This window comes from Anopheles gambiae, chromosome 3, assembly GCF_943734735.2.
Source record: "Anopheles gambiae chromosome 3, idAnoGambNW_F1_1, whole genome shotgun sequence".
Classification (NCBI taxonomy): domain Eukaryota; kingdom Metazoa; phylum Arthropoda; class Insecta; order Diptera; family Culicidae; genus Anopheles; species Anopheles gambiae.
The window spans coordinates 1,132,344-1,144,291 of NC_064602.1; the positions used below are offsets into that span (position 1 = coordinate 1,132,344).

The 11,948-nt window shown below is 49.9% G+C and overlaps 1 protein-coding gene across 2 annotated transcripts; it reads right to left on the reverse strand.

Moving 5' to 3' along the window:
* Positions 1-1,555: 1,555 nt before the first annotated feature.
* Positions 1,556-11,234, reverse strand: LOC1278160 (basic-leucine zipper transcription factor A). Of its 2 annotated transcripts, none has more exons than XM_061656548.1 (3): positions 10,051-11,234; positions 5,180-5,308; positions 1,556-5,042 (listed from the first exon to the last, which is right to left on the reverse strand). In XM_061656548.1, the coding sequence occupies exons 2-3, from the start codon at positions 5,274-5,276 to the stop codon at positions 2,689-2,691; spliced, it is 2,451 nt and encodes an 816-aa protein (XP_061512532.1). In that variant the 5' UTR covers positions 5,277-5,308; positions 10,051-11,234; the 3' UTR covers positions 1,556-2,688. The 2 variants fall into 2 exon arrangements, with proteins under 2 accessions (XP_061512532.1, XP_061512533.1); XM_061656549.1 differs by having other exon boundaries at positions 8,879-11,230.
* Between the last annotated feature and the right edge of the window lie 714 nt (positions 11,235-11,948).

Here is an 11,948-nt window from a genome sequence, read left to right on the forward strand (position 1 = left end):
CTTCCTTTTGTTTTGTTTGTTTTTCATTTTATGATTTTCATTTTTATTATCCTTCTTTTAATGATTGTGTTTTGTGTATAAAAATATAATAAATAAAAAAGAGAACAATTCTTTTCCAACCGTTATCTTCACCTGCATTGGAAGTGGGGAGAGGGAAGGAGCTGGGGAGATACTTTTAGACAAAAAAAAAGTGGGAAAAGAAACTGTTCCTAATTTTCGTTTTATAATAAGGCTCTTACATATACTTGTATAAAAAAGACTGCATATATGCTAACGAAGAAAAAAAACACAAAATCTTACTGCAATAGTAATAGTCGCGCACGTGTACTAGCAGCTAACTGTAGCAGTTAGCTCTCAATGACATACTTCGTTTTCACGTGGTGAAACTTGTTTTTCAATAGAAAACATATAATAATCAAATCAATAGCTGTAGCTGTATAATCGTACTGATGATAACAGTAGTAGTAGTAGTAGTAATAGTAATATTGATAATCATAATAATAATAATAATCGTCTCCCTTATCTAACAGACTAATAGTAAAAACAAAACTAGCAAGTAGTAAATGTAAAAACCAAACAAGGAGAAAGAAAAAAACTCTAACACGACACATACGACACATATCACCGAGTAACAGTAGTAACAGTAGTAGTAGTAGTCTTGTCGGCAAACAAACAGAGAGTGTCATTTGGAGTGATAATAGTAAACGTTAAACGTAATAATAAAAGCAAAGTAAAAATACAAACGACTCTGCGCGCCTCAAAACAAGGGTGTTGCTCGAAGGGTGAGATCAGAGTAGGCCTCAAACCCGCAACTGATCCGCACACCTCTGCGTAATACCTGTAGCGAGTGTACTTTCTTGTTTTTTCATCATCTTACTCTCTCTCTCTCTCTCTCTCTCTCTCTCTCTCTCTCTGTCTCTCTCCTTCTTGTGTTTGTGTCTGTTTATACGTATGTGTGTTTCGTTTTTTAGTGTGTAAAAATAGTTCCAAACCTACGATATCACATTTTTTCCGAACAAGTTTGCTCCTCCGGTTTCTTTTTGTTAGCTTTTTTGTTTCTTTTCTGTTGTATCGTGTTGTGTTTTCCTTTTCTTTGTGTTTATGTATGTTTATGTTGTAAACAGAACTAATAGTTGCAGGTGGTTTTAATGATAAGGTGTTCTTAAAATTGTATCAATAAATCTCATTCCTTTATACATGCTACACTTAATCGTATAGGTTTTATACCTTCCTCTATGTTTTCCCCCGTTCGCTTAGGATCATCTTCTCTGAAGATAAAACATAAAACAAAACATCGAATCTGCTGCTGCCTTCGACACACTTCGATGCTGGTTTTTTTTTGTTGCTTCCCTTTGTAGAACCGTGTCAGCACTTTCTGCACTTACATATCTTACGTGGACTGAGTGTTTATGTGTTACCATTTTTTTGTGTTTGTTTTTTTTTGTAGGTTTCTTACTCTCTCTCTCTCTCCCTTTGCTAACACTAATATTTAAAATACACTTTATATGCTCATTTGATATATATAGTTTGTTTTCTTTTTCTCTCTCTCTCTCTCTTTCTCTCTCTCTCTCTCTCTTTCTCTCTCCTGCTATCTTGATATACAGCTTCGCTTATACCTACCGTGGATATAAATATGTTTGATGTAGTTCGGTTTTCACATTTACAGTTCTGCTTGTTTTTAGTGTCATACACTATGATTTTGTTTTCGCTCTAGTTCTTTTCTTTTTACAAAATGGGGGAAACCCCTTTTTCGCTTTTCTGTTCTACGACAGAAGCTTCGATCAGCGATATGATTTTAATTTACAGGCCAGCATAGCCGGCTAAATAATTCCAAAGTAAATACATCCACACACTTCCAGCTGCCAGCCGAATCATGCGTAAAGAGTCTCGAAGGGTCTCGGCATTCTCGCTACTTGTTTCTGCCCCTTGTGGGAGCGTGCGTAGAGATCGCTACTTTCTTCGGCGACTGGAGCAGCGAAGTGGAAGAAGGCGGGAGTAAAAAACGGCTCCAAACCAAAGCACCATTTTCCACTTGACTTGCGGCTAAGCCGCATCGTCCAGTGGAGCACAAGAAAGGACCGAGCACCGCACTGAATCGGAGGGGGCCGAACGCACGCACACACACACACACCGAACCAACCCCTGTGTTGAGCTTTCTCCTCCAGCGTCCTACGCAGAGCAGCAGCAAGCCACCAAACGAGCTTGTTGCCTTAGCTGCGCCTTTCTCTTTGCGAGCGTACCGAACGTACTGTGGACGGCTGTGGTGTGGTGGTAACTTTCTCCAACACGCAACGCGTACACGGCGGCATGCCACGCTGGGAAGAGCCGAACCGATCGCGCGAGCGCTCGCGCACGTCCGAGAAATTCCAACCGATCAACTAACCCACTAACATAAATGGCGTGCTTCTTCTCTCGTCTTTCTCGTGCCGTTCTTTTATCCGTTTCTCCGCTTCATCCGCTTCGTCTTCGATCGAACCACGATGATGATGATGATGATCTCTCCGCAGCTCTCTCCACTGGGCCCTGGGGCGCTAGGAATGCCACAAACGAACCAACCCCCCTTCGGAGGGTTTGTTGCTCAGCGACAACTTCTCAATGTCGTCGTCGCCAGTTATCTCTCTGTACAGGAACTAGGGTCACACGTCAGCATCGTTGCAGCCGTCGTCTTCGGTGCCGGCGCGATTTGCGCTACTGGGCGGCGGCGGTCACGCCGAACCCGCTGCCGGTCGTGTTCGAGATCATCATGTTCTTGATGGTGGCCACCTCGGACTCGAGCCGGGCCAGCTTCGACTGCAGATGGATGTTCTCTTCCGCCTTCTTGCTGATCACGACCGACGCCGGGATGGAGGTGATCTTCGCGACCGCCGCTACCATCGCCGCAGTGCTGACGATGGCACCGCCGCTCGTAGCGCTGCTGCTGGAGCTGGCCGCCGATGGAGGCGAGCCCGGCAGCGGTACCATCATCTTCTGCTCCGCCTTGGTCGGCCACTCGTTCGTGGAGATGCCGGAGTCGCGCTCGTCCGACGAGCCGTCCCCGTCGTCCCAGGCCGGTGAGCTCGACCGGTGACCGATCGGTTCCTGTTTGATGTTCTGCAGGGCTAGCAGTGCGGTGGCCGCATCCTTATCGCCCAGATGGGACTTGTGCCGCAGCTTCACCGGCAGACTGTTGGCGTGCTCGTGGATTTCTCGCTCCCGGTCGGGTTCCTCCTCGCCGCCCGAGGTGCTACCGGCGCTGGCCGTCGAGGAGGCCGTCTGCGCCGGGCTGGCATCGTACGGGGACGGAGCGCGGCGGCTCAGATTGAGCACGTTCGCCGTCAGCAGAGCACTGGCGATCTCGGTAGTGCGCGGGGGCGATCCGTACAGCGCGCTGGCTCCGTTCGCGTAAGCAGCGACGGCAGCGGCCGCCGCCGTCAGTGGGTAGCCACTGGCGGGAAGGGCTGAGCTGGCGTACGGCGAGCTGGCACCCACGACAAAGTGCGGCGGGTGGACGTGGTGCGCCGCCAGATGGTGCGGGTGGTGATGATGGTGCTGTGAGTAGTGGTGCGAGTGAGCATGGGCCACCGGGACGTGGGCCGGGGGCGATCCGGCCGGACTCGTGCTCGAGATGATCGTTGGCGGCGTGGTGGATGAGATCGGAGCCGAGGAGGAGGAGGAGGAGTTGGTGGTGGTGGTTGGGGATCCGAACCGCGGGGCGGCCGAGGGCGTCAGCGGGGACGGCGAGCGGTCATCCCGGTCCAGGTCACCGTTGGACACCAACACTCGCTGGTGGAGATGGTGAGGATGTTGCTGTTGCTGCTGTTGTTGCTGCTGCTGCTGCTGCTGCTGCTGGAGGTGTTGCTGATGCGGATGAGGTTGATGCTGGGGCTGATGCTGATGATGCTGGGGATGGTGAGGATGATGCGGATGGTGATGATCAATCACCGACTCCCGCATCGCCTCCCGCGGATGATGGCTGTAGTGGTGAAGAGGGTGCTGGGAGGAGGATGCCAACTGCTGCTGATGATGGTGCTGCTGTTGTTGCTGCTGCTGCTGTTGCTGTTGCTGTTGCTGGGCAAGCTGTTGCTGCAGGTGATGATGATCGTCCAGGTTGCGTTCGATCAGCTCTAGCCGGATCTGGGAGGGGCTGCGACTGCTGCCTTCAGCCGACGACAGTTTGCCGCCCTCCGAGGCTCGCTCGTACTCGATGATCGTGCTGTTGCGGTGGTAGATGGCATGAACTGGGGACAGGTACGCGGGCCCACCGTTCGTGTGCTGGATCGCACCGCCCGAGGACACGGTGGGCGACGAGCCGGCGGCCGCTGGCGGTGGAGATTCCACGTTCGGGTTGGGATGGATGACCGGAGCTTGCTGGGACGAAGGCAGCTGGGACGCCGCGGCCGCCGATGGCGTCGTCGTAGTAGTCGTTGGCGAGCCCTGGACGACGGCCAGCAGCGTCTGCTGCAGATGGGGCGTGCCATTGGCGGCCGGTGGGCTGTGTGGGGACGAGGCGCGGCCGTGCGATTGCGAGGGAGAGGTAGCCTGCGGTTGGCGCGAAGGGCTGCGCGAAAGCGGGAACCCGATCATGGAGCCGGTCGGCGAGCTGGACCGTGCCTGACCGTTCGCCAGCTTGGCGCGCTTGGTCGAGCTCAGCACCTGCTCGTTGGTGGGCAGCGTGGCCATGATCTGGTCGACGCTGACCAAGTTCTCGCCGCAGATGTTGTACTTGCTCTTGATCGCATCGAGCTGTGCCTTCAGCACGTGGTTTTCCTTCGTCAGCTCGACGACGCGCTGCTCCAGGACCATGTCGTTGAAGCGACGCTTCTCGCGGGATCGCTTCGCTGCCTCGTTGTTGCGCCGCCGCCGGTCCCAGTAGCTGTCGTCCTTCTTGTTGTCCGGGATGAACTCGCGCTGCTTGCGCTGCGAGAACAGCTCCTTGCGCTTCAGGTGTGCCGCCAGCTCGTAGCTGTTCTGGGGGAACTCCGACTCGGAGGATGTGTGCGGGCTGGCACGGCCGGAGCTGTTGCTGTTGCTGCTGTTGTTGCTCATCAGTAAGGCACTGTGGGCTGTGAGGGAGGAAAATGAACATGAAGGGAAGGCAAAACATCAGTCCCACAGCCACGGAATCGGTTTTCTTGTACTTGCTTCATTCAAGGCAAAAACATACAGATTTTACAGTAAAAGTCTCAAGAAAGAAACTCACCAGGCATGTTGGAATTGGAGTTGTGATTCTGGCCGGGTATTTCACCGTTGAGCGGCGAACCGTTCTGCTGGCGTGTTACAAAGTCCGCCACCATCATAATAATTTCGCTCGAGCCTAGTTTTGGTGCATCTGCAAGTAAACATAACCAGAGAAAGCGCGTACAATTAGCATGATTGGAGCACATAGAGATAGCTGGTGTGAAAAGCCTCAGTTGGCAATTAATCACGTTTCACGACGGTCACCGTGGGATAAGAATAATCAAATCAAGCAAATATTTACACCACAAGCAGCCAACGATTAACAGGAGAGAAGCGGGAGCAGCCAATGGCACACAAGGCAGAGTGCAAAAATCAACATTCCACCAATAACCGCACGGAAACGCAGTTTCGAGCAAAACAAGCAAACAATCAACAACAACCTGCACTTCAACCGAGCGCGCACGTGAACGAAACATGTGACAACGTGCTTGCGCGGAATGTGAGGCAACGCGCGCGCTCACTGCAGTGATCACGCAACGACGAACCTCCGTCATTAGCGCACCATCAGCAAGGGCCGACGAGCCCGACGTTCCACGTGCGTTCCGAGTTTGCATCTAACTCCCCCCCCCCCCCCCCCCCATATAGACTGTTATTGATTGCAATCGTGTACGATTGGGGGAGGGGATTTTGGAGCCAGCCGGAACCAAGCCGCTCTCAGTCAATTGTCGGAGACGTCATTTCATTGGAGCGGAACTTCGATCTTGCGGAACCGTCATGATGACTGTTTTGCAACCCAGAAGCACAACAACAACAACACAAGGACGTGTAGATAAAGAGGCCAGAAGGAGTTCAGCAGCAATTCTAGCCCGAATGGTTTATCTGCTTCTTGGGTGCAAAAGGCTACCCCCCCTTGCAAGAAAACAACAACTTACTCGGTGGAATCTAATCGCAGCCCCGTCAGACCATTCCTGTTACGCAACTGATGTCTCCCACGCGTAAACAATCTGCGCGCCTCTGGTTATCAGAAGCCTGCGCTCTCTCTCTCTCTCTCTCTCTCTATCTCTCTTTCTAAGCACAACAGGAAATGATGCAACACGCAATTGTGACACGCCAGTTCGGTTCGGTGACGCGTCAACGTCCTTCCCGGGAGAGGGGCACGATTCATGAATTGAAGCCACGGGTGTACAACACCCGACCAACTTATCAACCAAACCCCGGGGCCCACTGTCCCTTTCCCTTTCCATTCCACACGTCGCCAGTTATCAGCAAAAGTGAGGGTGACAACAGTGCGTTGCAGATAAGCGTCGTCTTTGGAACGGGGAACGCAAGAGGGTCTCTAGACTTTATCGAGTTTTTATCGGGTCGCAGAGCATCTATATCGGATGAGGAACAAAACACAAAAGGTTCGGGTAGTACCACTATCTGGACATCTTCACTATCGGGAGGTTATTTTTACGCGTCGAATCATTTCCATCGATGCTTTCCGCGATTGCGTCTGAGCGCTGCGTAGAATTCTGGACCAGATTAGAGTCTTCATTTGCGTCGGATTCGTTTGCGTAGTGAGAGCTTGTTGATCTCTCTCGGTGATGATATTGCGACGCAATCAGAGTTGCATGGCGCACTTGGATGTCGATACGTCATTGATTTGATATGGAAATTACCGAACACTTATCTGGATGGATCTTCCATTTCCTCCATGTGTGTGTCATGTGAGTCATGCCTAGTTGCAACCAATTCTGAAGCTTCCGGGTTTTTTGTCCAATGAGTCATAACGGAACGATAATACGAATTCAATGCTCAGGTGTATTGGAAGGTATATTACAAATAGTTTCTTCGTTTTACATCTGTTCAGCTACATCTAGACAATTCTTTTCATCATATTTCATCAGATTCTTTTTGGCGTTCTATTCAAAAGATTCTTCTTGGCAATAGGTCTTCGACCTGACCCGAACATCTTACTGAGGATGATGAAATCCCCAGCCCCCCAGCACCGTTTAACGATCCACTCCAAATACGCAGCGGAGAATTGAAACAGGTATCTCACCACCGGCCGCGCTCACCTCAAACCGGGGTCCCAACAGGTCCCCCCCATCGAACCGTCAAAATTACGTCATTTTGCCCCTGCCACGGCCAACTGGGGGGCTGCCCCACATGCTCCTCCTTCCTTATCCGAGCGTACGTGAGAATAAAACCGCGGCGCAAAACGCAGCGCGAGCGCGAGATGCTGCGCGACTGAAGGAATTATTTACCGTTTTCCCAACCCAGCCACCCTTTCCCGGCTATAGCCGATGGTTTCCTTGGGGTTGATATTACGATTCTGCATTCGAGCTTCCAAAGAACGAGAGAGCGAGAGAGCACAAACACACGCGCGGGCAACAAGTTCATCGCCACTCGGCGTGATTAAACACACACGTTTAAAAATTGAGCGATCTCTTCACGATCATCCCCTCCCCGGATCGGGTTTGGGGATGGTTGTGGGGATGGTTCTGAGAGCGTAAGAACGATTCCGTCGTTCTGCATGCCCTTTCCCCCATTACAAAGTGGCGCTTGTTTTGGCTGGGGCTTTGTGTACACCGCACCGCACGAGGTAAACCACCTTCGGGAGAGTAAAGGTGCTTTTATTTACCCCCCTCAAACTTTGCACCCACACTCCCCCTTCGCGGCAGCAATTGACGCTTCGGAAGGGAAGAGGAAGGATATTATACATCGAGCTCGATCGAGATTCTCGCGGTACTAATGGCGTCGCTGACCGACCTTGATCGCGAGCGCGCGCGCGTGTCATTTTGGAGCTCGCGAGCGACGTAACGTAACCCAGGCCATGCCGGCAAAAACAAACACCTAACCCTCTCACCCGTTTGGTGCGCCGTTTCGTCGGTGGGAAGTTCAAAGCAGTAGAGCAACCTCTTTTTTCCAAGACTTCCAAACCACCAGCCAAATTAACACTCCCAAAACAGCCACACAATGGAATCCGTTCCAGTTTGATAGTTTTCTTTGCCGGTTGTCAATCGTCAGCAAGAACTGCGTCGTCGGCCAAGGGTGTATAGCATGTTCGGACGTGTTCTAGCAAGGCGCCCCTCAACCAAAAAACATGAATACTAGTTCTATTGCGTACGCACACCAATACCGCGCGCACGTTTGCAAATTATGTTCGTCAGCAGAAATAATGAATCCTGAGCGAACCACACAATAAGCCAAGAAAGGGAATGGGCAAAAGGGATGATGAAATCGGTCGAAAATTGCTTCACCACAATTGGAGAGGGGTGGAGGATTCATGGGCACATGGGAGGAATCCCCCAATCGGATCATCGGATTCTCCCACTCCCCCGCCCGGATTGCCGGTGATAAATAGAATATTTCACCTTGTTTTGCAATCTTGGCTGCTGCTCTGAGCGGGAATGGCGAGCGTGGGGAAGGCACAAGGCACAACAAAACAAATCCACATCCACCCCTCGCTCCCCTTAATCATTGGGAGGTGGGGTCGGGTCGCGGTGGTATAATCGGTCCTCGCGTGGAACGTTCTACTGGGCGCCCCATCACAACACGATTCGACACGCTCTAAGTACATTGACCGAGGGTTCTCTCGCTCTCTCTCTCTCTCTCTCTCTCTTACTAACTCGCTTCCCACCCCAACAGCCCCAAATGACGTCAGATCCTTAATGTTGTCTGTGAGTGAGTAACAAAACATCCCCTCGTTCTCTCTCTCTTTCACACTGCTACTCACCGCTAATCGAGCACCATGAGAAAGTATTGTGCTTTATTTCCGTCACACACACACAAACACACACACACGTACTCACAAATTGTGGATGATCTAATAACACGGCAAAGTGTCCCACACACAAACAAAATGTGACACGAAAGAAGGTCATCTTGCCTGGTGTAGAGTTGGTCGAGATGGAACAAGGACGGTGGCGTGCGTGCTCCAACAAAACCAACCATGTGTACCTACACCAATGAGGTCATAGTTCACGCTTATCAAGATCGACCCCTGCGTTTGCCGGTTTGCGGGGGTTAAACGCGTGGTGAAACCGTAAACAAATTGTAATGAAAGTCGAGGGAGGAAAAAACTGTCAACTCATCGGCTCAGCTCGTCGGTCAAGGGTTTAGGGGGAGATAGGAGAAGAACAAGGGAAGTAGCCCAGAACGTTGATAAGCTACCCTAATTCCTCTGCAGGCACACAAGCACACACACCTGTCGAGGAATAGCTATAAACAAATGTTTTGGAGGGAATCCTCTTCTCGATACTTCTCGACTTTGCCGTTCGAACCTGTTTGACCGTTTGATTTGAATTTCCAGAAGATTCGCACAAACGCAGAACGAAACAGAGTGTGACACTGGCAGCACTTACGCATTCCCATGGTAACCTTTTGCATACGTAGCAAAGCCCCAAAGGTCAAAAGGCCACTGTGTCAATAGTGATTGCACCACATCACGCGTTATCACCGATTGTCGAATGAGGCAGCGAAGGGAGGATCAATAAAACTTGACACAAACACACGCACACACACGCACACATTCAGAGCAGAAGCGACGTAATTTGTCCTCAAAAAGGAGCCAAACAAAACACGCAAAACAGGCGGCAACGACCTTCGTGAGGTTAGTTGTCGCCTGCAACTTGGATGGTGTTTGTGTACTGAAGCTGAGCTGAGCTTTTGTGTCGATGAGGTAATACGCAACTGTTGCTTGGAGGATGAGTGTTTGCAGGGGTTTTAACGCGTTTTTAGTGCAATTAGTTCTACTCGTATTTTTATGGATTTTTTTCAGAAAACCCTCGCCTGTTTGAACGTAAAAATAGATCCTCGCTCATAAATCATGTGTCATTCGTCTTTGCACAACAAAGAACATTACTCCTCCGCAGTTTTTTTAGATAATCAGGTAGGATAACTACTCACTCTTTTCGGGGAACCGATGAACAGCAGCACTTCCGTTCCGAGTGCCGAGATAAGACAACTTTGTTGGAGTCGCTGCACTGTCGCTGCACTCCTTCTCGATTGATCTCCGCTGTTCTATTATCGCACCGACTGTTGTTGCAGACACCGAATGCACTTTTGTTTTGTTTGCTATTTAGTTTACTTCTTCACTTCTCACTTGCTGCTCACTGTGTTGTGTAGGAAGCTAGCTTTTCACCTTTTTCGTGTGTTGTTGAAAGCTTAAATTCTTAAAACACTGCTCCACAACTAATAGATTTTCACGTTAATGCACTTTGCTCTCCCACCGAAGCTTTTTATTTTTATTGATTACTGCTTTTCTTCTGTTGAACGGCAATCCACTACACCTGCCCAATCTACACCAACACAGCGCACAAACACCCGCGTTGTCGTCGTCGTCGTAAGTGTTATAAATGCAATGCCGATATATCGTACCAAAGGGTGCTCTACTTTTCTGCCCTTTCTATGCCGCTTTCTTTTCTGTTTAATCTCACAGCAACACTACACTTCACTTCTTCTTATCTCTCACTCTTGTACTACTACTTCTGCTTCTTCTCTAACCACACGTATGCAGTTGGTTGCACTTGTTCGCTGCGGTGCACTTTTTGCACTCGCTCACGGATGCGTTTCCTTCACCACGGTCACGGTCGGTTATATGTTGCCTCTATGTGCACACAACACAACACCGTCATGCGATCACACTGCGTGTGCGTTTCCGTACGGCCCAAGGTCTAGACCGCTTCCACGCCACCGCTCAACACTGCTTCTCTCTGAGGTGTTTAGTTTCTGTCTACTGGATCTGGATCTTGCACTGCGCTTCACCTTTCTTCTTTCACTTCACTTGGGTTTTTTTTCAACTCTATTTTTTTCCTGTTAATTGCCTTTTATCTGGTTGGCAAAAAAGCTTCCAAATTACACTTCACGTACAATTCACACCGAAATTAATGCTTCACCGTGTAATAAACCAAAGCTGCATCGACACACTTTAGTTGCGCTGTACGGTGCTTGCTACCGGGGACTTGTGTGTGTGTGTTACGATTTTGTGTTGAAAAACAGCGGACAAACACCGATGGCCACGAGCGCCACTTTTCGCGTTTGCTGCGGTTGCGAGTTTTTCGAAGAATGTTGCGTTGGACTGAACGGACGGCAACTCGAAGCTGCGAACGGGGCCTGCCAGCCCGCAGACACTCGAGTGAGTGTGAGTGGCCGATCGCACGAATGCGCATTTGCAGGGACCGTTGCTCGATTGCACAGTGAGTGGTGGAAGGGCTGTGTGGATTTAAACACACTTCCAACACAATTTGCCGTCAAAATGGTTCTTACAAATCATCAAAATAACTGAATAATTGACTAAATTTTTGTCTCAAAAAATTGTTCTGTAAAAATAACAAAATGACACCGGGTTACAACGTTACAATCCATGGGTTTCTTCCTCAACCGCTAACCCTGCAACCCGACTTCGGGCACTCAATCCGTCTGGTTCGGGCAGACACTCACTCACACACTTGCACCATGCTTGTGTGTTTTGTTTTTTGCCCTTTTTTCCTTTCATTTCCAAACCTATTTAGCATTTACGTGTTAGTAAAAGATTGTATTGTGACGTTTAAGCTAAATTCTCAATTATTCAAAGCAATTGCAGAACCACAATTCAATATTACCCTGTTGCATGTGTTGCTTTCTTCGTACCACCAGTAGGGCCCAAAGTGGAGCGCTCTCATGCTCTCGCTCCCTTCCTCGCTCTCTCTCTCTAACAATCTATTTCTCTCACTCTTTTCTTCTATTTTCCCATTGCTCTGCCGGCGCGAGAAATTATGCCAGGTCAGTGATGGAAGATGCCACCCCAATCCGTACTGAGTGTGCAT